General features: G+C 39.1%; 1 protein-coding gene across 3 annotated transcripts in view; it reads left to right on the top strand.

The window, feature by feature from the left end:
- DAPK1 (death associated protein kinase 1) overlaps nucleotides 1–27,164 on the top strand; it is a 90,746-nt gene that overhangs the window by 57,791 nt on the left and 5,791 nt on the right. For all 3 annotated transcript variants that reach the window (XM_040580028.1, XM_040580027.1, XM_040580029.1), the window contains 13 exons: nucleotides 91–183; nucleotides 1,805–1,924; nucleotides 3,568–3,666; nucleotides 4,443–4,541; nucleotides 5,690–5,788; nucleotides 7,059–7,256; nucleotides 8,290–8,487; nucleotides 11,852–11,950; nucleotides 17,158–17,235; nucleotides 19,933–20,155; nucleotides 22,263–22,451; nucleotides 24,244–24,441; nucleotides 26,747–26,885. In XM_040580028.1, coding sequence (XP_040435962.1) covers nucleotides 91–183; nucleotides 1,805–1,924; nucleotides 3,568–3,666; nucleotides 4,443–4,541; nucleotides 5,690–5,788; nucleotides 7,059–7,256; nucleotides 8,290–8,487; nucleotides 11,852–11,950; nucleotides 17,158–17,235; nucleotides 19,933–20,155; nucleotides 22,263–22,451; nucleotides 24,244–24,441; nucleotides 26,747–26,885 — 1,832 coding nt within the window. The remainder of the gene's footprint in view (nucleotides 1–90; nucleotides 184–1,804; nucleotides 1,925–3,567; nucleotides 3,667–4,442; nucleotides 4,542–5,689; nucleotides 5,789–7,058; nucleotides 7,257–8,289; nucleotides 8,488–11,851; nucleotides 11,951–17,157; nucleotides 17,236–19,932; nucleotides 20,156–22,262; nucleotides 22,452–24,243; nucleotides 24,442–26,746; nucleotides 26,886–27,164) is intronic.

The raw sequence follows: 27,164 nt of genomic DNA, 5'->3' as shown, positions 1-27,164 counted from the left end.
AAAATCTCTGCAATAGCATCTTATCACAAGTATTTGGGTTTGATTTTTTTTTTTTTTACATATAGCTTTTTTCTTCTTATTTTTAAAAAGCAATCAGTGCGCTTAATATCCTTGTGCCAAAGATTATCAAGATCTTTCTTGTCCAGAAGTAACATGAGTGTTGCTAGAAGTGATGATACTCTGGTAAGTGTGTACTTGCATGCTTAGAATGCTTTACTACATCTGAAACTTAACATCTTCTGAAATTATTCTAACATACATATTAGGCTATTGAAAAATTCATTAATTAATAATTAAATAATTCATAATTCAAAAAAAAGGCATAATTCATTAATCTCATATGTAGAAAGAAATAGATTTTAAGGCTACAGAGGTCAGTTATCCACAGTCTAATCTTCTACATGACACAAACCTTGAAATGTAATTTATTAATTACCATGGTGAAGCTGATAGCTAGTGCCAGAAATTCATCTATCTTGTTTTTGAAGTTTGATTCAGGAGGATTCTTTGTACTGTAGCAATTATAATGTGAAAAAGTTGCATCTGAATTTTTCATGGCACTGTGTAGAGTAAAATAATACTGCATTTTTTTAATAGAATATTCTGAATCACTGAGACCTTCATAGATCCAATTAATTGCTAGGCAGCAGTGTCACAACAAATGGTTATTTAAGTAGGAAATTTTAAAACCTGAGACAGTACTTAGTGGTATTACATACATCTACTAGACTTGAGTAGTCAGGAGCAGTTGTTGTGTGGTTTATATTTACAAATGCTTGTAAATACAAAAGCATTCTTATTTAGCTTACTGTCCAGGTTTTAATATACACTTCACCAATTCCCTGTGATCAGCAAAGTATGTATGTTAGTATGTTTAGAGCTGAGTAACCTCATCTTTTCTGTGCATTAATATGATCAAACTTCAAAAATTCTGCAAAGCCCTTTTTATCCGTATTATCTTCCCTGTGTCCCTCCTGTGCAAGTCTGTACTCTTTGTTTCCAGTTTTCCTCCTCTTACCTTTCTCTTTCCATGCTCTTTGATCTCTCTGTCTTGCCCTCCTTTCCCGGCCTCCCCTACCTCACCTATCAGTATGCCATTTACACTGCATCAGCATTTCACACCTGTGTTGCAGCAGAAGGAATTGTAGCCCAGTGTTAGTGTTCTAAAAAATCTGAAACCTCAGGGGAGAGGAGGTAAGAGTGGTCCAAACATTGAGCTCAGTAAATGTCAGTTCTTTGACATTTTAGTGCACAGGAGAAAAAGAAAAGTCATACCTGCAGCGGTATCTGGGCTCATTACTCATGTTCTCGATTTTGAAATGGTCCATTTGAATAGATGAAAGCTTGGTCCAAAGTATCTCTCCTGTGTCATATACCTGGATGGCGTGAAACCTGCTACTCCAGTTTGTATTTGTGTACCTCTGGGGGTTTTTTAATGTTCACATAGATGCATGGAATTAGTTTCATTTCATGCAAGTATTGCATCTATTGTAAGTCCTAGAAAGAAGAAGAAAATACACCTAATAAAACAAACCTGTTTGGAATCTCCATGAGTATCAGGTTTGTGTGTGAAGAGGGAAGCATATTGTACTAGAAAAAGCGTGGGGGTTTTTGGTGTGGGTTTTCAAATAACATGCATATGTGTTAGCCATATGCTTCATGAAGGATTACAACTTGCAGCTGAAACACTCTAGAAGAACTTGAAAATTGTACTTTTCAATCTTTTTAGATGTCTTGGCAGCTCTTGAGAGGGATTTTTTTCCATGTAGCTAACAATTTTTCTTCTTTCTCATTTAATTACAAGGATGAGGAAGATTCTTTTGTGATGAAAGCTATTATTCATGCCATCAATGATGACAATGTTCCTGGATTACAGCACCTTCTGGGGTCTCTGACAAATTATGATGTCAATCAACCCAACAAGGTAGTGTGGTTCTGTGTTGAGGTGTGGGGGCAATAGCTATCACGCTGTTGAATAGAGCAACGTGGTTGTAAAACAGAAATAACATCTGAAATGAAAAGGAAAAGGCAAGTGGATGGGAAGTAATTCTGCCTTCCTTTACGAGAATTTTTAATGTGTTCTGTGTTTGGTATTCTGAAACTACCTGAAAATGGACCCCATTTCAGGGAAACCAGGGCTTTGAGAAAGTATTAATCAAATCTATTGTCAGGAGCTGTGATGTATCAGATAACAGCCTTTGCTTTTGTTTGCAGTTGTTGTTTCTTGTGGCAGAATATGTAGGAATAACCAAATTGCCAAAACTGACTTTGCAAAGCACTATTAGAATCAAAAGAAACTGCAGAAAGTGGTTGTGTGCACATAATATTAGATGGTGTCGTTTGTTCAGAAAGGAAATTACTTGCCTACTACAGCATTTCAGTGTGCTGTGGATGCACTGATGGGAGTATTGGAACTGAAACCGAGAGACCAAAGTTCTGTCACTGGCTCTGCTGTTTAACCTTGGATAAATCATCTCTACTCTAATTTCCACTTTTTTGAATGGTTATACTGACCTTCATTATGAAGTACTTAGAGAAATATTCATGAAGAGCAATATAAAAGTAAAGCGTCTGTTACTTTATTGTTATGTGATCTTGAACCTGTCAAGAAATAACTGTATATTTTTGTTTTAATGATGCAGCTACATTTAACTTTCCCGTATGTTACTGGTGGCTTGTGTTTTTGAGGTGGTGCAGCAAACACCTTGAGTAATCTGGCATGGAATGTAGATATGAAGAAGTTGCAAAAGGGAACATCCTTGCCAAACTGGGCTAATGATAGCTTAACATTAATATTCCTAATTTGAAAAGCATGCCTTTAATGTGTGGTGTATAATTTATCAATAATACTGTGGCACTGGTGAGGCTGCACCTCAAATATAGTGTTCAGTTTTGGGCTCCTCACTACAAGACATTGAGGTGCTGGAGTGTGTCCAGAGAAAGACAGCAAAGCTGGTGCAGGGTCTGGAGCACAAGTCTTATAAGGAGCGGCTGAGGGAGCTGGGGTGGTTTAGCCTGGAGAGGAGGAGGCTCAGGGGGGACGTTATTGCTCTCTACAACTTCCTGGAACGAGGCTGTAGGCAGGTGGGGACAGGTCTCTTTTTCCAAGTAACAAGCAACAGGACAAGATGAAACAGCCTCAAGTTACGCCAGGGGAGGTTTAGATTGGATATTAGGAAAAATTTCTTCACCGAAAGGGTGGTGAAGCATTGAAACAGGCTGTTCAGGGAGGTGCTGGAATCACTGTCCTCAGAGGTGATTAAAAAACGCATAGTTGCAGCATTTAGGGACATGGTTTGGTGATGGACCAGGCAGTCCTGAGTTAACAGTTGGTTAATTGATTCAACGATTTAGTAAATGTGAATTCATCTAAAAAATATGGAAGATTGCTATGCAATAAATTTCTTTGAACAAAGGGGCAAATTATTTTGTAGACAGTATTCCCTGAACACTTGATTTAAAACTGGAAATCCAGTGATGCCATTCAATGCCTGCCTTCTGTTCCACTCTCTTTTCTTAATCCTTCAAAAATTAAATATATTGTTCTTGCTTGTATTTCATTGTTAGCATGGAACACCTCCGCTACTGATTGCTGCTGGCTGTGGAAACATTCAGATACTTCAGTTGCTTTTAAAGCGTGGATCCCATATTGATATTCAAGATAAGGTCAGGGTTCTGCTTTGTCACCGTTCTGTACAAGTTTTTCAGTACATTTAGCAGAGGACAAGCAGTTCAGACCAAGTTGTACTGAAAATGAGGAAACCTGGGCTGTAGAGCCTGTTTTCTGTCTTACACTGCAAAAAGAGAAAAGCAAATCTTTAATGATGTCCTTTGTTACTAGTGCGTGTTCTCTGATTTTGATCACTTTATTAGCTGAAGTAATTTGAATGATACTAATCTTAAAATGCAGTTCATGCTTACAAAATTGCCTCAATCAATTCAAACTAGTGATTGTCCTAGAACTCAAGGGGTGAACTTTATTTAATATGGAATGATAAGTGCACATTTTAATGATGGGGAATATCGCAACTAAAACTTGTATGTGATGGAGCGTATGCTTTGCAACAAGTTTTTTTTCAAAATGTGTTGTACCACAGGTTCATTTAAAGCAAACTTGAAGCACTGTCTGCTTTTCTAATAGATGGTAAAGTAAGTAGCAGGAAGGTTTTTGTCTCATGGCTTCTTTCCAAAAGATACCCTTACAAGGAGGAAGAGGTTTATTCTTGCAAACAGTTAGTGAGCCCATAGAGGGGGTTTTGTTGTCATTGTTGCTATGTTGTTCAAACAATTTGAAGTATTTTCAAAAAAAAGTATGTTCATATAGGCTTGAATAGCTGTTCAATACATCTGTGTACATCTAAGTGCATGTATACCTCAGCTGAAAATCTCGAATTAGGATTCTAAATCAATCAGTAACATCTATAATCAAATATTTTTGACAGGCCGGATCTAATGCAATCTATTGGGCTTCTCGACATGGTCATGTAGAAACACTGAAATTTCTCAATGATAATAAATGTCCTTTGGATGTTAAGGATAAGGTAAGAAAATAATTATTTTCCTTTTTCATGCAGAGAGCCTTTTTTTTATTTTTTATTTTATCAAAGAGAGAGGTCTTCCAGTTGGAATGATTTTCAGCTGTGCCGTAATTCCAAGTATGTGACTGGCTTTTTTAGTGTGGTTTTATAAGCTGACATACAGGGCTGTGTTAACAGAGCTTCAAAGTGGCTGGATGTACTGATCGTTTTCCTAACAAATGTTAACCAAGTGTGCATATTAAATGTGGTGAGTACATGGTGGGTAGGTGGGGAAGTACAAACCTAAATTAATTTTTGCTTGAAGACTAGATTTCTCATTGAAATTCAGGGTAACATTGTGATTCTGCTTTCCATTCCTCTTGACTGAAAATCACTTTTGTCTGACAAGTAAATTTGACTGTTACAGAGGATAATGAAGACTAGCAATGAATAGCTGATAGCACGTACCTTGTCTTCAGCAGTATTACTTGAGCAACATTTGCCCAGAGAACTAGTTGTTTCTAAAATATCACACTGTATCGATGTCTTTATACTAGCCAAAGCTCCAGCACAGAGACAACTATACTTGTGAAACATAGTTCACTTTGTTGAGGCAACTAACACACAGAAAGGCACATCAGCAAAATTAGTGTTAACTCCTTATAGGGCTGCTAGGAAAGAGGTTACTATCTTAATAAAAATACCATTTCTTTTTCATATAATTTCAACAAAAGATTGCAAATAATTGCATATAATGAACAAAATACACCAGGATATACCAAGGTGTTAAGCCAGCTCCTTTCATTTGTATATACAGGGTGGAGGGAGCGCATACAGAAATAGTATGAATAGAAATAGGACATCTGTTTCAACAACAATAGCTACCAGTTCATATCGCTCAGAAATCCCCTTATGACCTGGAACAAATTAAGTAGGAAAATAAGTTCTGAAAAAGGAATGTCTTTGAAGAAATAAGTTGTCAGGTGGTAGTGTGTCTGTCACATACAAGTACAGCTTGTAAGCGGGAGATCTCTGCTGACCACAGCTGTGCCACTGGGTTACAGGGAGGAAGGAGTGCTGCATGTAGCATACAGGCATTCAGGCTGTACACGGCAATGTGTATGTAGGGGTGACATAGAAAACTACACTGGCATGTTCTTCTGCAATTGCAGTCTGGGGAGACCGCTCTTCATGTCGCAGCTCGGTATGGGCATGTGGATGTGGTTCAGTTTCTCTGTAGCATTGGATCCAATCCAAACATTCAAGACAAGGTGAGTCCTGGACACTGTTTTTCTTCAACAAGTAAGACTGTAGTATGTGTGGTCAAAACTCTTTTATTAGTCTTTGCCTTGGCTCCAGCTTGTTTTTAGCCTTCGTGGGACTTTTCTGAAGTGTCAAGCACTCGTTTTTGAAAATGAAAGGAGGGCTCAGGAAGACTTCTTTAGAACTCTGAACTCTTGTGAGAAAACAGGGAAGAAAAATCTTAGTAGAAAAAAACCCATCCATTTGATCCAAATCTAACTGTGTGGGGGAGTTCCATAAGCCTCCCCAAGTGCTGCATCCTCTAGAACTATCTTCATATTGTTTAAGGAGCAGCAGGCCAAGGGCCCACAGGATGTGCTGTTTGACTATTTCTTTTTCCTCAGATTTTTGCTGAAATCTTTAATACAGTCCAAGTCCTCTACTATCATCATCATCAGTTGTCTCCTCATTGGTATTTGCCAGGTACAGGAAGGATAGCCCATTTCTTGGAATTTGATAGAACGACTTTTTTCGTGCGTTTTAATCCTCCCTGCTTTTCAGTAGCCTACTCTCAGTAGCATGTTTTTGTAAAAGATTTGAGTTTCTTAATGATGCTCCACATAACTGATATGAAGTACAAGGAATTTGAAGGTGAATATTTTGAGGCTTCCTGGGTTCAAGCAAAATGCAAACTAGAACTTCAGTCACAACTGAACTCAAAACATACAGTTTGAAAAACTTGTCATCATGCACATTTAAAGGATCCAGGTGTCTTTAAGTAGCCATGTCACTGCCTACACTCCTAAATCATTAGAATGTGCTTTTTGAATGTGGTAGACAGACTGCCTCAGACTGTAAATCCAGTGGGATTTACATCTCCTTGGTGAGTGATCTGTTTGAAACACAAGGATGTAGAAGTTGCTTATGAATGAGAATCAGTTTTCAAGTGAGAACCAAGACAGTGAGCTTCAGGAGCATGGAAACATCTAAGCTGAGCTTACTGACATGCAAGCTGTTCTCAGTAGATAGCTTTATGGTGAGAAATACGGACCCTCAGAATCCAGGTAATGATGAAAGTCTAGTGTATTACTGTAACCACATGATACATCAGCAGGCGTTATTCTTGTTTTAAGAATGTCAGCATTAGAGATTACATCTTTTTATAGGGCTTAATTAGTAGACTGTCTTTTTTCCATGTCATCTTCCTGTCTTTAAAAGTTAAGCTGCAGAATTGTTCCTCCTAGCATTGTTTAGCGCTTTTTTTTTTTTCTTTTTTAATTTTATTTTCCATGTTGACAGGAAGAAGAAACCCCACTGCATTGTGCTGCTTGGCACGGCTACTACTCTGTTGCCAAAGCACTCTGTGAAGCAGGTTGCAATGTGAACATTAAAAACAAAGAAAGGGAGACTCCGCTCCTGACAGCATCTGCCAGGGGTTACCATGATATTGTTGAATGCTTGGCAGAACACAGGGCTGACCTTGATGCAACAGACAAGGTTAGTCTGAGTTGCTTTTGGTCGGGAATTACATCCAGACGTCACATGCCACACAGCTGTATCTCTCTGAATTGCTTCATTTGAATGCTGCAAGCCAGCATTGTTTCCATGACACGGGTTTTCCGAGCACTTCATATGGAGACTATTGATGACTGCAATAGTCTGTAAAGTTGCCCATGGATTATTTTTTCACGATTGGGTTTTTGCTGAATTTTTATCAACTTATTAGTTACCATCTTATGAGTAACACTGTGAAAAATGGTAGGAACATTGCGTTAGGTAATTGGCAACAAAGTATTAACTTAAAAGATGGATTTGCTGTTTGCCTTTGATTCCTATGGGTTGGATAAATCACACCTATTTCCAATAAACTACATTCTGACAGTTTAAAAATATAAATCTATTTGATTCAGAATCAGTTTTTGCCTTCCATGGTATAATCCCAACAAATAAATTTGGCATTTCATTGCTTATACTTTTTGTATGCTTGTCATTTTAGCTACCTTTATTGTTGATGGTTACTAAGTAGTTACTAAAGCAAGTTCAGAAAAATGTTTTTTCTTCTGAAAGAATTAAATTGTTTTTACCAGTCACATTGTCTCTTTAAGTTGTTCCACAGAGAAGGAAAGCTCTCTCTCTAAAGTTACTGATCACTAAGCAGGTTGCATGACTTTTGCATCACTAACATCTGTAAGTAAACACTAGAGTGGTTTACTACAATATTCAGCTGGTTGTTACAGTTGGTCTCTCTCCCATCTCCTAGGGAGTCATCAGTAGAGAATGTGTATTTTCTTTTCATCTATTCCACTGCAAAGCCCAGTGGCTTAATAGAAGTATGCTTTTATCCCATAGCTGATCTATTCTGACAGATACTGTGCATCTCCCTGCCTCCACCCTCAAAATAAAAATAAAAACCACTGTGGTTCCTGAGGCAAGTATATGCACCCAGTTACATGAAGTGACTGTGACTCTGCAAAATTCTTTGATTTTTAATGTTATTAAATCTCACTTACAAGCTGTCTTGTGATTTCAGGATGGTCACACAGCCTTACACCTTGCTGTGAGAAGATGTCAAATAGAAGTAGTTAAAACTCTCATCAGTCAAGAATGTTTGGTAGATTTCCAAGACAGACATGGCAACACGCCCTTGCATGTGGCCTGCAAAGATGGGAATGTTCCTATTGTGATGGCACTCTGTGAAGCAAGTTGTAATTTGGATGTCACTAACAAGGTAAATGAAGTACAGGTACTGAGCTACTTTAATAGCTCACCTATTGCATTAGATGGCCTTTTCCAATTCTCTGGTACGAAAAATGCTTTTCCTTTTATTTTTTTCTCTCTTGAAGTGGCCAATTGCAAAGCATTAAAAGACTCATCTTGCAAATTTACCTACATTTGTTTCAGTTGAATAGATGATTAAAGATCCATGAAGAAAGAGCCCAGGTGAATTATTACAGTATACTTTGCCACTCAACTCCAATGAAGTATAAGCCAACCTTCTTCCCTAGTTGTATAGCTTTGCTTTGTGCAGATTACATCTAGATGCTGAAGAACAGATGAAATGCATTGCTGCCGGCTTCGGTTTGACATTATTTAGTAACAGTAATTTATATACAGAATTGAAGAGTGGTACATTTTTATGAAAAATCTGCTTTAAATTCTTCCAAATTATATGAAAAGATCTGCACTGTCATCTAACAAGGGATTTAACTCAACTGCAGATTCTATTTGTGGTTATAAAAATAAGTGTCATATTGGCTGCTTTCTGTTTTTCTGCATTGAGTTGATTTATTAAAATAAATCCTAATCAAACATTTATCTTAGAATAGAAGAACTTTAATTTATCTATTAAACAAATTGTCACTGGCAGGGTACAGGAAGTCTCAGAATTAAAATGTTAAATGTAAAATTATTTTCAAAAGTTAATGTCAGCAGTCTGCTTTTGGGGAACTTCTTATTGCTTATTGTTTCACAAACATGTGACAATTGCAGGAAAACTTGGTAAGTGTTATAACCTAAAAATGTTGATTCTAGTGTGTATTGCTGGATTACTGCCAGCTAAAAATGTGAACTATCTATAACTGTTGTAAGTACGTTCCAAAAAGAACGTTTAATAGCCCATCCCTAAATCTGAGGTACTAGTGCCTTGCTTAGCAGCTTCTTCTGGTGTGCTAGTGCTGTAGTGTATGTAATAACTGAATGTGATCCTTTACAAGTTTAATATTCTGGCTTTCCTCCTACAGATCTTTAAGAGAAAAACTGTTTAAGGAAACCTTCCTTCAGTTAGTTTGAATAGAAGGTCAGCCGTTGGACTCTGCTGACAAGTATATGAATCTTAGGGCTTGATATTTACCTCTGAACATCTTTCTCTGCGCTGTGTAAATCTTACATTTGCTACTAACTTTAAAAGTTACTCATAGGAATCTTTATGTTGCTATCTGCAATTTGTTTGATTCAAGTGTTGTAGCTTTTTTGTTTTCCTGGAAAAGTACATATTCTGGCAATCACATTTTGCTAGTTAACTCTTCCCTTTGTTACCAAAGCACTGACCTTCTCTGTATTAGGCAGCCAAAGAAAGTTGTGGAGCTTTTGGCTTGAGGGTTGTCCAGTGCGATCACTTCCAGTGTTAATAATTAAAATCACCTGCTGCCAAGTGAAAAAAAGTTAAAATTATGAGCTCCTCAATCCTGCCTCTGAGCTTAAAACTGATTGACTAGGCAATTAAATCCAGATCCACAGCTGAGAACACATTTTGGGGAAGGTGAGTTAATGCAGCACAAGGCTGGATTAGCACCTCTTTTCCTAATGAAGAATGCTGAGCTGGGATCAGTGGCCTGGCCTCAAGCATGCCATGAAAAACTAAGCACTCTTCAGGTGCTCAAGGGGCGTGGGATCATGGCTACAGAAGCTATGGTTATAGTTTATGTCCTGTTATTCTTTTAGGAGTCATGTATACTAGAGCGATTTTTAGAGCGCCCTTTATTTGAAAGAGTGAGTTTGGGTCTTGTCAAATAAAGAATCTATTTCTGCTGGTCATTTTCAGCAGCAAGCCTCATAATGGGACTGCATTAATAAAGCGACCATTTATCCTTGGTCCTTATATCTGGCATTGTCCCACATGTACGTAAGACCAATTGAGGACACTGTTTATTCCAGACTGTGCGGTAGAATATCATGTGGATTTATTTAGAATAACAGAACTGTTTAGGTTGGAAAAGGCCTTTAAGATCATCAGGTCCAACCATTAACCCAACACTGCCAAGTCCACCACTAAACCATGTCCCTAAGTGCCGTGTCTACAAGTCTTTTAAATACCTCCAGGGATGGTGACCTAACAGCTTCCCTGAGCAGCTCATTTCGGTGCTTGACAATTCTTTCCATGAAGAAATTTTTCCTAATATCCTATCTAACGCCCCCACACCCCCCGGTGTAACTTGAGGTCATTTCCTCTTGTCCTGTCGCTTGCTACTTGGGAGAAGCGACCAACATCCTTCACCCAACACCTTTCCAGTAGCTGTAGGGAGCCATAAGGTCCCCCCTGAGCCTCCTATTCTCCAGGCTAAACACCCCCAGTTCCCTCAGCTGCTCTTCCTAAGATTTGTTCTCTAGACCCTTCAACAGCTTCATTGCTCATCTCTGGCCACGCTGCAGCACCTCAGCGTCCCTCTTGCAGCGAGGGGCCCAAACCTGAACACAGCGTTCGAGGTGCGGCCTCACCAGTGCCCAGTACAGGGGGACCATCGCTGCCCTGGTCCTGCTGGCCACACCGTGTCTGATGCTATTTGAGTTGAGGTGTAGGGTTTTGAGAAGCCAGGCATCTTTTCCGTTTCCAGTTATCAGAAAGTTAGTTTTGATTTCAGGTACTCTTTTGTGAAGTAATTTTGTGAGTTTGTTTTTGAACATAGGGTTGAAACAGGGAGAACAATATTGAAAATACAAAAATATGTGAAGTAATAGTAAGAGGAATTAGAAGCAGAGAATATACAGTAGTGGTATTTATAACAGTAGGTCTGAACACTAAAGACCAGATGTAAATGTCATGATGGCCTGTTGTCAGTGGAGAGATTCATGGAGAAAAGCAGAAATTGGGGAAGCAATACTTGCAGCATTTTCTCTCTGTCACTGAAAGCACAGATTCTTCCAGGCTGGCTTCTTCCATTCATCCCTTTTATTCATTCGGGTGGACAGGGGAGATTGCAAATATGTAATATTCAGTAATACTTGGATTGAAATAGAATCCAGAGCTTTAAAGATTAAGGACTTAGTGTTGCTTAACTGGATCATATTTAATTAAGCAAAATGCAACTAAATTTACTAGGAATTAGAAAGATTCTCTCAAATATAGTAAAAAAACCTCAAGGATTCCTCAACAGTTGTGGGGGATTTAGTTATAAAATTGTTTCCCATTTTTTTTTGCGTAGTCAATCTAGTCTTTGTTTAAGCAGTTGTGCTTAAGCTGTAATCAAAAGCACTTTTTCTTAAAGTTTTTGCAAGACATCAGTATGTATAATTGTACAAAATATTTGATTATTAGTCATAAAATTTGGAGTTAAGTCCTTTGACTAAGGCAATGACACTTCTTTTCACCATGTTAGTATGGAAGAACACCTTTACATCTGGCAGCAAACAATGGCATTCTTGATGTTGTCCGGTTCCTGTGTCTTACTGGTGCCAACGTAGAAGCTTCAACCGCTGTAAGTATTGAGAGATATTTTTAGCTTCTTGCATCTTTGATGTATGCCAGTAGGAAACAAATTAATCTCTTAGAGGAGGGTAGAAAAAAGGACAATGGTCTAACATAATTACATTTTTAAAATAATAAATAAATAAATAAATCAGGTTGTTCTACATCCACAGCTTGAAAAGCATTCTCTGTTTTAATTTTGATTTAAAATCTGAATTTAAAACTGATTAAGGTACAGTACAGCTACCACGTCATCCACACCTAAGAATTTATTCACCTAAAAATTACTTGTAGCATTGTTTTCTATAAGCACAGTGGACCACTGTCATTAAGAGGTATGGCATTTCACATCATGTACTATACAAATGTATTGTATAATCTTAAATATTTTTCTTGCTTTCAGGGCATTAATTTTTTTTTATTTTCATGCTGGGAGATGTGTGGGTGCATGGATGAGTGAACTAGTGTGCAAATATCCTTGTAAAATAGATCATTTGTACCAGTTCAATCAGCGCCACTGCTTCCAGTTAGCACCACTGAAGGTATTTTTTATTCTCACTAAGGTGAGAAATGTCCTCCTAGCTGACATACCCACAGCAGGAATGAAATGTCCTTCATCATGCACACACCACACACACATGATACATTATAGGCATCATACACACTGTGTTTCAAATAAACTGACCATGTTTGATTTTCAGATGCATTGGGTCAGTTTACATTGTTACTTGCCCTAACCAATGCATTTTGTTCTGTATATTGACATCATGTTGGGATTAGATTTTAGTTAAGTGCTTGTTTTTCAAAGTTCTTCACCTAACAGAAGATGATACACACAGTATCTCTGATGTGGCTGAAATGGAGAGAAAAAGGAGAAAACTTCTGTTTCATTTGCTTTACCCATTTGGTAGAAAATACAGTTGGTTTTGTTGTTTTCCTGTACATTTAGCAGTGTGGGGTTTTTTGTCTGTGTGCGTCTCATGTGGCAGGAGAATAACAACTCAGAATTGTGATTTAAACAAGTTTAGCATCTAAAAATGACTATTTGATAACTACTAGATTATAGATTGCCATGTCCCCTGTTAATAATAATGAAATATGCGTGCAGTGGACTTTATGGGGTATTTTACAGATTTTCCTGTGTCATCTGTTTTTGTCCTCTTTTTTTTCTTTTATTTTTTTTTTCAGTGTCCCATTGTGTATTTGTATTTTCACTGCTCTATACTGTAGAGATAAGATTTAATAAAAAAGTGGCGTGGGAATTCGTGAGCTGTATCACTTCATTTATGTCATGACAGCAGTGTTGGTATAATTGCCTGTGTGGACCCTGTCCTTCCAAGATAAATGTAGTCTTTATCTGTTTAGTTTAGATCAGTTTGAAGGAGATAACAAAGTAAATTGTGCTGATACTTAATCTGACAGGAGAAGCAGACAGAATATACATAATTATCCATTATTCCAGCAGCGTTATGGCAGAGAGAAGGGAAAAGGAGGAGAGAAAGGGAGGAAGTGCATGTGGTGATTTTAATAGCATTTGAGTTTTGCGTTAGTTTGCTAGGTGGACATTAAACTATGAGAAGTCTTATTAACAGCTCTTTCTGGGCCAGTACAGTAGAATTAATTACCTTTTTCTTCTCTCAAAATGCCATTTCTGAGGAGATAGCTTTTTCAGCACGGTTAAGTAACTGGGCTGCAGGATGATTTCCCTACCTCCTCCACAGGCTAATGTCCATTTTAGGACAAGTTTGATTTTGAATTTGATTGCATGAATGTTGTTAAATGACCTTAGAAAATCATAATGCTCCTGGAGTGTTTGAATATCACCCAAAAAATTCTGTTATGCCTACATGCTAGCTGGCATCATGTTCTTGGCTTTTCCTCACAGAAGTTTCGGAAATTGTACCAAATTTAAAATTGTCAGATTACTTAAAAACTTTGAATGATGATGCTTGCAAATAGCCAGTTAAACTCAGGACCAGCTCTTGCAGGCATAGCTATCTGATTTGTCACAAAGGAGCCAGTCAGCAATTGCAATGAATTATTACCACCAGGTGTGAAATATGCATTCATGGATCCTGTAGCCAAGCCCTTTTCACATGCCAGCTTTGCTTGCACATCGCTATTCCAGTGCATAAATAGCCTGTGCTTTTCAAGAAAGCCTGAATAAGAAAATAATTGCCTGAAATCCATTTGCTTGCATATGCGTTTTCTAATTCTTGTTGTGCTCTACAGTTCATGCTGCAGTAGACATCCAAAGAATGAAACACCTTCATCTTGTTCACAGTTTTGGACAAAAAAGAAAACTTGTTCTGTTAATTTCTTTTGCATGGAAGAAAATGCTTTTTCCACCTGTTACCTCAATCAATAAATTGAGCTTCCAGATTTGAGCCTAAATTTTCAAGAGGCATGTGAACTGAACTGCTAACATCTGTCAGTGTGAACATCTCAAAATGCTGGTTTTGGTGTAAAGCTGACCTAGAGTTCCTTCTGCTGTACTTGGTGCTTGTTGCAAGTGCTCTGGTGTATCCTTCACCTACTGCAAGGCTTTTCTGGCTGTCTTGTTTACTATGTGGTCTGATGACCACGGACTTCAAAAATTATGCGTGTCAGGCAGTGCCCATGCTAAGGCATCCCTCCATAGGGGAAGGTGAGCTAGGAGCCAAGAGTAAACAAGGCCAACAGGGACAGTGTCCTCACCAGCAAGGGCCCAGTCCCACAGTACCCAGGCAAGGCGAGCAGGGCTGGGCTGGTGGTGGCAACCAGCTTTGGCCAAGACTCCCAGTCACCAGACAAGTCTGTAACAATGAGGCAGGTCTGAGGTTGTCAAGGTCAGGAACTGTGCTCGTTGATCATGGTGGAAGGGTCTGGTCACTGCCAGGCAAATCCACAGTGAAGAGACAGGTTCAAGGTCCAACCCAGAAGTCAGGGACCAGGTCAGTGGGATACATGGCCACACGCAGACATATAGCTGTAGTATTTCTGAGGTGAGGACCAAAGGCAAAAGCTACAGCTTAAGAGCAATGCCTGAGCAAAAGGTAGTGCAAAAGCCTCTGATGGGGCTTTCAGGTCATCTTCCTTCATAGCAGTCTGAACCAAGGTTAGACAGCTGTATCAGACAGCTGCTCTTGACCTCAAGAACCTGTTAGGAAGTGGGGATAGAGCCCTGGGTCATGACAGAGACATCCTGCTGTACAGGTAGGCTTGCTCTGTGCACACATCTGCTTAGCCTTAATTTGAACCGTTCCTGTTGCCATTTTTGGGAGCAGTCATTTCCATCCCATTATAACTGTGCACAGTGATCTGGCTCTGGCTGAGCTGCTGCCATCCACACTCCTTGCCAGATGTTCACCAGATGGTTAGTTCCATTGTGTTTGTGCCCAAGTAGCTGTGACTGAGCTAAAAACCCTGTTTTATCAGGGTACAGCTGTTTAGCCAAGGCCAGGCTTGGAGCCGGAACAAACCCCCATGGAGCAATGAGACACAGCAAGCAAGAGTGTCACCTCACCCCAGCCATGCCAGGGCTCTTGTGGCGTGCCCACCAGAGGTGTGTGACCTGCTGTGATTCAAAGGGACAGTGCCTGTGCAGGGATCTGTCACTGCATACTTGCTTGGTGCTGGAGTTTTCCAAGCCACCTCCAACCTCGTGTTGGAATGGGAACATATTGTGCTCTGGAACAGTGCAAGGCCAGGCTGTAGCAGTAGCACTTTGGACTTAAGAGAAGACCAGATGTTTGAGGATTTGGATAAAATTCACACTTAGGTTGGTGAAGGCCACATCCTGTTACCACAGGGATTTGTAGGAAGGGGATCAAGGTTTCCCCTTTATTTGAAGGTTTTGGATTCCCCTGGATGTGCCCAAGACTGGAAACTCAGGAAGCACTAGAAGTTTTGAAGCAGTTCTCCTGATGGCAGGCTAGCTACCCAGCCACTGGACCACTCTTCCTCTCATGCGGCAGGCACTCAGGATTAACTGGGATTCAGAGGGTAGGGTCAGCACAGACAAAGTATGCTTCCCCTTTAATATGTCTTCTCTAAGGAAAATTATACATTCAGATGTTTCTTCACTAAAGTTGCAATTATATGTCAACTAAGGAAGGAATTTAAGGGTAAGGTATTGGTTCATATTTAGTCAGTTCATGCCATCATGTACAGTTTTAGCTGTTTCTTGCTAATGCTGATGTTCAATTCCTGTTCTGTCTGAAGTTCTGGAGTACATAATAACCTTTATGGAAACCTGCAAATGCCTTTTGTAGGTGGACACACAGTTGTCAAAGATATATATTTCATATGTAGGGATAATAATTACAGTAAACTCAGTAACTACTTAAAACAATGCAGGTTTCACATGAAAAACTAGCAAAATCGAAGTTTGAAACCCAAGAAAGGGGTCTTAGTTTTCCACTACTAGTTAATAATTGAAAGCTCTAATCTGAGAGAGTGAAAGAAGCAAAATGCTCATAAATTATTTATCTGTTACTAAAATTTTAAAAAATACAAAAGCATTAATGTAGTTATAAAAGTGAAAGTAGTGAGCCATTTTTCTTTCAATATGTTATTTAATATTAGATAATTAAATTATTTAATATTAAGCTGCTGACCTGTGAAACATGGGTAATTAAATGACAAGACCAGAATGCTGAAGGCAGCTTTGCTTCTCCTTTTAAATTTGCTGTTGCAGTTTAAACAACATCCCTTACAATGTTATCACTTTCTGGAAATCTCCAGTGACTGATGCTGCTGCCATTCTTTATTCATTAGTAAACAAAATTCACCTGCTGTTCATGCAAGTGAATATGCTGATTTGTCCCCTCCTTGTGAACTATTTAAACTTTTAGATCTGTTCAGTGTGTAATATCTAGAAATCACTGCCATCCTCTAATTGGTGAGAAGAGGAATTCAGATGGGGGAGTACTTGCATTGCTCTCTGGTTCTGAATTCAAAGTATCTTGTTACAGTGGCATCCAGACACCAATTTGTAAAAGAAATGCCATTTTTCTGCATTGGACGACTTCTTTTTTTTTTTTTTGACAATTTTAAAAAACAGATTCTGGTGGGGAGTGATCGTTACTAGCTGTTAGTTGGGGGGGGGTCTCCCCATTTCATTTGCATCTGACAGCAATTCTGTTACTGCCTTGAGCAGCTGAGCAATGTTGCATGTGATTTTCTTTATTGTAGAAAAAAGAAAGGAACTGCTGCTAATAATTTGTGTTTCAACAGGATGGGAAAACAGCAGAAGATCTCGCCAGAGCAGAGCAGCATGAACACGTAGCCAGTCTGCTTGGAAGACTTAAAAAGGTTAGGAATGCATGAATTGTGAGGTTTTCATGTTTTTAAGAGGCCAAGAAAAGTTTGACCATGGGAAATCATACAATAAGATATTTGTCCAAGCCATTCTAAAAAGCTGTTGCAGAAATCCTTACTGGAATGGTGTATTCTTTTTTTCTTTATTCTCATATATTTAATTTAAAATAATGCTCTCAGTTAAAGCTAATATAGCCATACTAACAAAAATGGCTAAGCTAGTCTGCACCACTGATCTCTTATCCTGTATCTGACAGTGCCTAGTAAAGCATCTAAGGTGTTTAGAAGAAACTGGAAAACAAACTATTAAGAATTAGCATATCCCCCAAGAGGACTTATTTCCCCACCATCACCGTTTTAGTTAGATAAGTATTATGAAGTATGAGAGGTTTGTGCCCCTTCTGAAAACTGTAATACCATGTGAAATAATTGCGTGAGTTTTCAATGTCTTCTTTTAGTTCTGCAATTTCAGTATCTCCAAATCCCCAGACAACTAGAATGGAGAGCTGCTCTGGGCTTGTTTTAAGTCTGACACACCTGATACACATCAATTATTCTGGATAGGCAGTGTCACTCATGCCATAAAAGTTCAGGGACCACCTGCCTGGAGATTACGGGCAAGACCAATTAAAACAATCTGGGTTTAATTAATGAGTCTGTGGAAGTCTGAAATAAATTACTATTTCATAGTAGCAATAGAAGATGATGTACCAGACATTGCCAGGGTGGAAGAAGAATCATGTCCTTAAAATGTATCAGTGAAGATGTCAGAAAGTGCCAAAGTTCAGGCTTCTTTTGCAATGATAACTTTTGTAAACACGTGTTATAACAGGATCGATTTTGATTAGTTGTATCCCTGCACCGAACCCTTGCCTTTGTCTGCATACAGGTGGATAAATGTGTGGGTTTGTCCCAATTAAATATGGAACAGTACAAGTTGACCTAGAACAAAAAGAAGAAGGTCAGATAAATTGTTTCTGAAAGAGATGTTGATAGCTGTAACTGTCTTCTTGATAGCAGATTATAGTTAATTATTGGAGGCCTGTCTACATATATGGGGAAAGTATATGATAATTATATACTTCATCAGAGTACACTTTGCAACAGAGAATCTGATCAAATGAAATTACATCAAACCACTGAAATTATTCTAGTACTACTGAAAATGTTTGATCTAGTCTAGTGCAGTGTATCTGACACTTGTTTTATTTCCATTGTCTGTGGAGGGTTTTGTCCCTGATGGCACTCACATGAAGACTCCTGTCAGTGGCTCTTGCAGAGGATTCACTATTAGCCGTGAGGGGGTGCAGTATTCGCATTGTGACTAAGTTATTTAATAAATGCCTAATAGCGAGGAAGGAACTAAATTACACGCACTACTGTTTCTGAGCTTAATTGCCGCATGCTTATAATTTTGGAGGGCTGTAGGTGCTCATTTAATGACTCATCCTACATGTTAAACTCAGTGTAAATGTAGAACAATGGAGCCTCTCTTAGCTCCAGATGGAGGAATGAAGGAAGGGAAGATGAAGCTAGTTCCTTTTCCCTTCCAGCTTTTTGCTGTCTCCCTGTTTCCTTAAAACAGGCCTTTCTGTGGTGAGGGACAGCTGGTAGTTTGCTGTCCTGCGCTGCATTCCCCCTTGTTGAGTTGATTTTTCAAGCTCAACTTGTGTGGGAAATAGAGCATCCATGTCTGATTGCCTCTTGCTGGCTAAAGAGGAGAGACAGATCTGATTTGTTCATTCCCAACTCCTTGGCAGGAACAGGAGGAGTATCCTTCAGATACTGCAAGACAAGATACAGAGGGGTAATGGGATTGCTCCAAGTGGAAAGCTCTTCCACAGAAGATGCGATTGGATTTGAGGAAGGCTTGTGTAGGAGAATGAGATTGCAGCTGTGAAAGAGAAAGTGAGTGCATGCAGAGGGCATACTGTGAGAGGAGAATTGAGTAGGGAGGCAGGTGTGTTGAGGCCTGGGAGTAAAGAGAGAAGCCGGTCCGGAGGATGTACACTTGCAGTAGAGGGGTAGAAAACTGGAATGGGAATAGTATGCAAGAGGTCTTTTAAGGTAAAGAAGAGCAAGTGTGTGGGGAGAGGAGAGATAGAGTGGTCTGGGAAAAGCAATATTTGCCTTGCAAAGAACTGTAGTGGAAATAAACAGGGAACTGGGTGGGGGGAGGTGGGAGAGGGAAAAGGAGAATTCTCCCAAATATGTGAAGTACCAAAAAAGTTGATGTAAAGAAGAGGGGGAATGCACATCAAGTTTTTGGATTGCTGAGGTGGTAGCTGTCGCTGCAAAATTATTCAGTGCTGCATGTATATTATATATATTATTGTGGATAATGGTTACGCTGCTGAGACTGACAGGTAAGAATGGGTACAGGAAGAGGCTAGTTTTTCCTCCTTTGCCCTCTCCATCAGAGCTCAAAATGATCCCATTCACTGATGTTGAGCCTCAAGTCATGTGATTTTCATGAAGACTCAAGGTGGCTCTTGAGAGCATGCAGTCAGCTGTGCGTTGTCTTCCTACCCCTGCTCTTCTGCCAGTATCACTTGATCATGATGAAGCAGATGGAGGAACTGATTCAGATGAACACCAGCCTGGCAGTATCTAAACCCTGTGTTTTGACTTTGTTGAGAGGCAGAAGTTCCCTGCCACACATTTTGATTTTTTCTTTATGTTGAATTTTAGGATACACACCGGGGGCTTTTTATCCAGCAGCTGCGGCACACACAGAACCCACAGCCCCGGATCAAACTGAAGTTGTTTGGACACTCTGGTGCTGGGAAGACAACCCTTGTGGAGTCTCTCAAGTGTGGCCTGATACGAAGCTTCTTCCGAAGACGCAGGCCTAGGCTGTCCTCCACAAACTCAACTAGATTCCCTCCATCTCCTTTGTCTTCCAAACCTTCAGGTATGGCTTCAAAGCTATAATGTTTGAACAAGAAAACATTTTCCTCTTACTCTGTGTAGCTCCTAAGGAAGACCTGTTGGCTGCACTGCAAAAGACAGGACAGGCTAAGTGTGTAAGAAACCAAAGCAGAGAGGGTGTTGACTTCTCTGTGCACAGGCTCATACCTGAAGTAAGAGCAAAGAGGAGCAGCAGGTGTGGAGGGTGCAGAAGTAGTTAAGGTTTTGTTTACTTACATGCTCCATAAGTGAACATGGAGAGTGGAGGACAGTACTTGCAAACACTGCTGTTTATTTTTCACAAAAAGCCCTAGGCTGTGAACACCAGTGTCATGACCAGATTCCACTGTCGTGGTTTTGTTAGCCTTTTTTGTTTGAGTAGCTTCACCAAACTGTGCAAAATTGAAACAGATGCTGCATCTTTTATGTGATCTTTTAAGTACTAACAGAGGATTCGGAACTACCCCTGATCCCTTGGAGTGCTTTTCTGTAAGGTACAGGAGGGGATTAACCCATTCAGAGGTGTCTAAAGTTGATTCCAAATAAGGTAAAAATGGAGGTTTTCTAAACTGAATTAAGTGTGTGTAAACAATAGGGAAGCTTTGCCCGTGTAGCACCAGTTGGCCTGCGTGAAGTGGCAAGAGCTGCAGGATCTGGAGGAACTAACCAGGTTTACATTTCAGCATGCACCTGGCTTTGGAAGAATCCTCAATGGTGGCAAGACAGTGGAAAGCATAGTGGACTATTTGTCTGAGTCCCTCTTCTAACACTGAGAGGGTGCACAATATATACAAGCTAAGCAGGCACTTTGAGGAGCTCGAGTTTAAACTGATGTTTAGAAGTATTTGTACTATGTCAGTTTTAGATGAGGTCAGGGTTGCCTTTTTCTTTAAAAACCTTTGGATAATGCTTACAGAGTGGCTTAACAAGACAAGTTACCTGGCTCAGAGATTGTCATTGCATTTGCAACTGATTAAACGAATCAATCAGAATGTCTTGATTTATTTATCTTAATTTACTGTGTTGTACAAGGGGAGATACGTTGTAGAAGAATGGCTGCAGAAGTGTGGCCACAGAATCGCATGCACTTGAAAATAGTTTACCTAGATATAAAGCCAGAAAGTTGTACAGGGCTGTGTACACTTGAAACTTGTGCAGTTCTATGCAAAAAAAGCAACTATGGTATTGTTTTAATGTTTGACATTTTAGTTTTTGCTTGTTTCTGTTTTTTTTCTTTTTGGATGAAAAGCAATATATAACATGTAAAAAATATGATGGGTTGAATGACATAATCAAATACACTTTTAAACCATATAGACAAGTTTGGTCTATACTTGATCATGTGCTGAGTTTTTTTTAAATTCTGAAAAAGTAAGTGGGTGAATTCACCATGTATTTATTTACAAGAGCGCAGAGATTTTAAGTACTACACTAGAGGATCAAACATGAGCATATACTTTTACAGCTGACAGGTAGTGTCTTTCTGTATTAAAGCCCATATACCAGAATTCATCATCTGGTGAAGGAAATAAATCTTTACTTTCTCCACTAGATGGGGCAAGGCAATTAAGAAGTCCTTTCATTTCTCAAGTTACTCTTGGGGAGTCTGAATTAAGCATGAACTTAAATTGCTTATTAGTAAAATAATTTTGGTAAGGGATTGCTTTTCTGTCACATCTCCCCAGAAACAGTTGTTACACAGTGATATTTTTATCCTGACTTACAGGAAGCAACTATATGAATATGTAGCGTTTCCATGCCCATAAAAATAGACCATGCCATGAAATTGCAGCCCTTAGCTAAAAAAATAACATAGAAGAATTTTAACTATTGGAACCTTTCATTCACAAATTATTCCATTTTCTTCTGTGCTTCGCACCCAGTGGTGTATCTGCTAAAGGGCAATAAGTGCTACATGAGATCATTCTAATATTTTCACTATTCACAGTAAGGACGTAGCTGCATACGCTCACAGCTTGGTAGGCATCTCCTTTCTTTGAAGAGCAGTTTGGGGGGGGTTAATCAGTTTTTATGCTTTGAATACTTATTTTGAAGTGATCTGGTTGTGATTTTCACATGGTTTATAATCTTATTTTCCTTTTCTGACCCAGTTTCAGTAAGCATTACAAATCTTTATCCTGGCTGTGAGAATGTCAGCGTGAGAAGTCGTAGTATGATGTTTGAGCCTGGCCTGACCAAAGGAGTATTAGAAGCTTTCGTTTCACCTTCTCATTACTCTCACTTCTCTGTTGATGACCAGTCCACCAAGGCCATTGACATTCAGAATGCCTGCTTGCATGGTAAGTAGAGCCCTGGGCTGGCGTCCCTTAATGCTGCGGGATGGTTAATGCCACATTGCTTGTTTTTAACAACAAAAATGAAAGAAAAAAAAAAATCAGACTTGATATGGTAGTGACTGTGGTTGAGAATCCAGCACTGGTGGGGTTTGGTTTGTTTAAGCAGGAAGTAAATCTTCATGAAGTTCTGTATGAGTAATACACATAGTAATCACTTGTGTCAGATGCTTATAGCATCATATAGTAATGATTTTGAACTGGGGCAGAAGGGATTTGGTATAGTAAGCGTGGGCTGGCAAACCAGTTACTATGTGAAGTCTCTTTCGCACTAGTATGTCCTTTGGGGATTTTATCAGGTTTAATCTGGTCCCATAGACCCAAATGTCCTCACCATGTAAGTGGCCCCCAGCTGTATGAAGGACCTAACATTCTCACCCCATGACAGGGCTGGAGCATGTTTGGTGAGTCCCTAGAGCACACCAAACATGGTGGGTGGAGCTTCATGTTTTTTAGAAAGAAAGCTAACTGCTTTGTGATTGAAACCAGTTAGCAGTAAGAGGGGTCGGTCAGAGAAGCTGTCATAAGGACACGCGTGGCTTTTGACTGTGAAGACCGTGCAAATGGTTCACATACACCACCAGCCATGCTAATCCTTATACAGGTGTCAAAATCTCTCCCAGTAGGATCTCCTCGTAAGGAAAAAGCTTTGCACACCTTAGAAGCTGCAGTTTTCAGGCTGAATTAGGATTAATTAAGATTTTGCTTTGGAGAGGGAAACCTATATATGAACGCAGTGTATACACACTAACACATGCAGTGACAAAATGTTTGTCCTAGATGCTGAAGAGTTTGCCATATAGTTAAAGGTTGTTCTTTGTCCAGCTAATTTCCTCTTTCAGTATAATTTGAAACCAATGAAATTCTGCAGTGAAATAGAGTTGCGTTAACAGACTGTCAGACGGGGTTTCTTTCCGTGCTGTGTTGATACAGAACGACAGGGTGCACACGGACGAACTCTGAATAGCTGTACTCATAATAGCAGATTTGAGGTTTCTGGTTTTTCTTCTAGAAGTGTGAGGTGCATCTTACTGAGCATTTTTTTAAATAGAGATTGTGCAAGTGTGCCAGACTTCACACTAAACATATAGTGCGTCTGGGAGGTGCCATGCAGTGCAACACACCAGTACTTTTCTCACCTGAAGCTAAAGGAGATGGCAAAAAGCAGCATAGTGCTGTTGGAATCCTTAATGTGGTGATCCTTCAGCCCTGACTTAACAATGTGTTGTGAATAGTACAATTTTGTAAAGCAAATGGCTTCTTTGAGAATGTCCTTTAGCTGTTTTTAATACTAGTGGTGGCATGTTAAAAAGAAAAATCAATAAAAATGTTGAGCTTTTTGGGGTGAGCAGGAAGCAAATGGGAACCATTATTCTTGTTTTTCAAGGGAATTACAAGACCCGTTGCTGCTGTTCGAGGCAGAGACCAATTTAATGTGTAAGGCTCCATGCATTTAATGCACAGATGCTCCCATGTGGCACCCAGCTGAATGTCTTAGAGAAGTGAATGTGAGAGAGGAACAGATCGTGAGGACCCCACCTTCTCAGCCTCTGAAACTGACTGAAACCCATTCTCTTTGTTCATGATTGCATCTGCAGTCTTTATTTTCTCAAATGCATATGGTTTAGCTTTGTGAAAGTTTAAATTAGGTTGACTCTCATTTGTCTTTCCATGGCTGAAAGATGCTTTATTGTTACTGACAAAGTGTGATCTATTCAACTGTTCATCTGTTTTCCAGGTGTTGGTGATTTCAGCATCTGGGAATTCTCTGGGAATCCTGTGTATTTCTGCTGTTACGATTATTTTGCTGCAAATGATCCCACTGCAATTCACATGGTGCTTTTTAGTCTCGAGGAGCCTTATGAAATCCAGTTAAACCAAGTGACCTTTTGGCTCAGTTTCCTGAAATCGTTAGTCCCAGTTGAGGAGCCAATAGGTACGCTCTTCTGCCTGTTAATGGAATATTTGGGGACTCTAGGATAAAGCTTCTTGTGTTTCTCAGTAACTGTTTATCATCTGTGTCAAATACTGTTACTGTGTTTTCATCCACATGCATTCAAACAAACTTTATATAAAGTTTCTTAGAGAAAGGAAATTCTATCTGTTGAACAAGCCTGAAGAGTTGTACATATGACTTAGTCCAACCAAAAAGGGTCTTGATGTACAGGGCAGCCTTTGTGGCACTGGGATTTACATCTGTAAAAGGCAAATATAGTTTTATGTCTCATAATCTACATGGAAAAGTGTTCCAGAGGGTTGGAACCATTTAAAAGGTAAAACCAGTCTTAGACACATTGCTTAAGTGCTATTTGTATCTAACCCCAATTAAGTGTTTCCAGCATAAATTAGTCTTGTCAGTGAGAACAGGACAGAACCATTGTGGACTGGCATACCTCTCAGTACATGCACCTTTAACATGTTTAACTAGAGTTGTATTCAGACTTCAAATATGTTCACCTTTTGGTGCACCAGGGTGTACAGAAATCCATATTTCTTGTAAATTTCATTTTGCATATTCTCAGACTTTGCACAAGTTTTAAGGAAGTTGACTTGTTTTATATTCAACCTTTCTAACAAACTGAAAGTTACTTCAGGCAAACAATTATTTTTTTTCCTTAAGATGTCTAGTTCTAGGTATATATACCATATAACTTGTTGAAGTTTGTAGCTGAGCATTGGTCTGCAGACTGGGACAGTTTCATGGACAAACCAAGCTCAGACATGTGTCTTGGTTCTAGGAACCGAAATGTTATTACAGTCAGTGGATCCAACTCAGTGCTCACGAACATTTATAATGCTGCTAGGAATTCGCCAGACAAGCATATCAAATACTTCCATAGTGCAAAGAGTATTTCCCCCGTCTTTTTGTTCTGCTCAGTTCTGTATGCATTGTCTGAGCCAGATAATGATGAGCCAAGGCAGACCTTCAGTTGTAAGTTCAGGCATCTGCTTGTCATTGATTTTCCATTTTAGATCAAAACACAAAGTTAACAATATGAACATTTGGATCTAACTGATGTGAAATTACTTCTGGAAGTAAAAGCTTAGAAATTTGCAGAAAAATATCAAAGCTGAAAATACAGTTAGTTTGCAGTTGCTGAAAGCTTTTCACAGCTCCTCAGTCTAGTGAAGAAACTTAGTTCTTGGTTTGACCGAGTTAGAATTTGAGGTAATAGTTTCTTCTTGCTGATCTAATTATCAGCATTCTTTAGACACTTTGCTTAAATCAGTGTTTACACTGGTCAGTTCAATTTGGGTACCCATACATTTTTGTACTACTACAAATAAAAAGTAATATTTAGTAACTGATGTTAGCAGAAAACTCAAACTTTTGGAATTACTTCCCAGTTATTTTGTCTAGGTCCTTTAACTGCACCCACCCCACACACCCCCAAAAAATATTACAAAATACTTACCTTGAAGTGCTACACTGCAGTTTGGGAAAATGTGGTTTTTTGTGAATACATCAAGATTCTGTAGCTCTTAGTTGATGAAAACTGAGCAGTGATGTAGGCATATTTCTCCCATGTGAAGTTTTTTTCAGACTAGAATAGCAGGATTGGTTGTACTATCTTTTTTAAAAATAGTCTAGTGATGTCTTCTCATTTCTGGAAGATCAGTTTGAGAAAAGATTGAAAACTCTATGTTCTGTACTGTCACCTCATTCATACCATTTGTGTCTTTCTTTTTTTCTCATTCTTTTTCATGGTTTCTGCCAGGCTTTCCTACTTAACTCTCACATAAGTGAGAGGTCATTGTGTAAGTACTGCAAAATAGCGTTCATACCAATCTATGACTGTTGTAGATTATTTGTGTTCTACTTGCAATCCTCTACTCTGCACCTGTAGTATTAAGGACCATCTAAAGATTATGAGAAACCCTTTCAAGAAGCTGTTATTTTAAATTATTTTTCCTCACACTACCATAGTTTGTAGCTAATAGAGAGATCATTAGTGTTATTAATGTTTTTGTTAGAACAATGAAGTAATGTAATATCAATGTATCTGATGTTAATCAAAGAGTCTAGCTATTCAAGTTGAACATTATGTAGACAATCCTGTAGGCAGATAACAGCCAAGGCACCAGTGGTGTGTAACCACAGTGGCTATGCTTAAGAGTTGGTAAATCCACTGCAAAAGTGATTGGTATGAAGAATGTAAAATGTATTGCTACTTTCCTGTCTCCGTAAGACGGCCATGTTCATACGCTTATAGTGAGGGGTGCTGTCGTTTCTGTTCTAGCATTTGGTGGGAAGCTGAAAAGACCACTGCGTGTTGTTTTGGTCGCCACACATGCTGACATAGTGAATCTTCCACGGCCTGTTGGAGGAGAGTTTTGGTACGACAAAGATATGTCATTGCTGAAAGAAATCAGGAACAGGTAAGTCTATATATGTAGTGTTTTAACAGGTCAATTGGAAAGAAAAAGTACTATAATGCACAGAAATATGTAAAAGGTTTTTATATGGCTTATGCTTTGTGATATTACGATATTTTGAGTATGTTCATATTGTGTGAAGATAGAAATGTTTACAAATAGTACAGTGAGTGAGCTGCTCACTTAAGTGAGCTATAATGAGCCAAGTGGTGCAAAAATGAGTTGAGGCATAGGAAGTCTCACCCTGTAAACACTGGGATACATCCAAAGGCCTGTATTGGC

The sequence above is a fragment of the Falco naumanni genome, chromosome Z (genome assembly GCF_017639655.2).
Source record: "Falco naumanni isolate bFalNau1 chromosome Z, bFalNau1.pat, whole genome shotgun sequence".
NCBI lineage: Eukaryota > Metazoa > Chordata > Aves > Falconiformes > Falconidae > Falco > Falco naumanni.
This window is presented reverse-complemented; position numbering and strand designations above follow the sequence as displayed.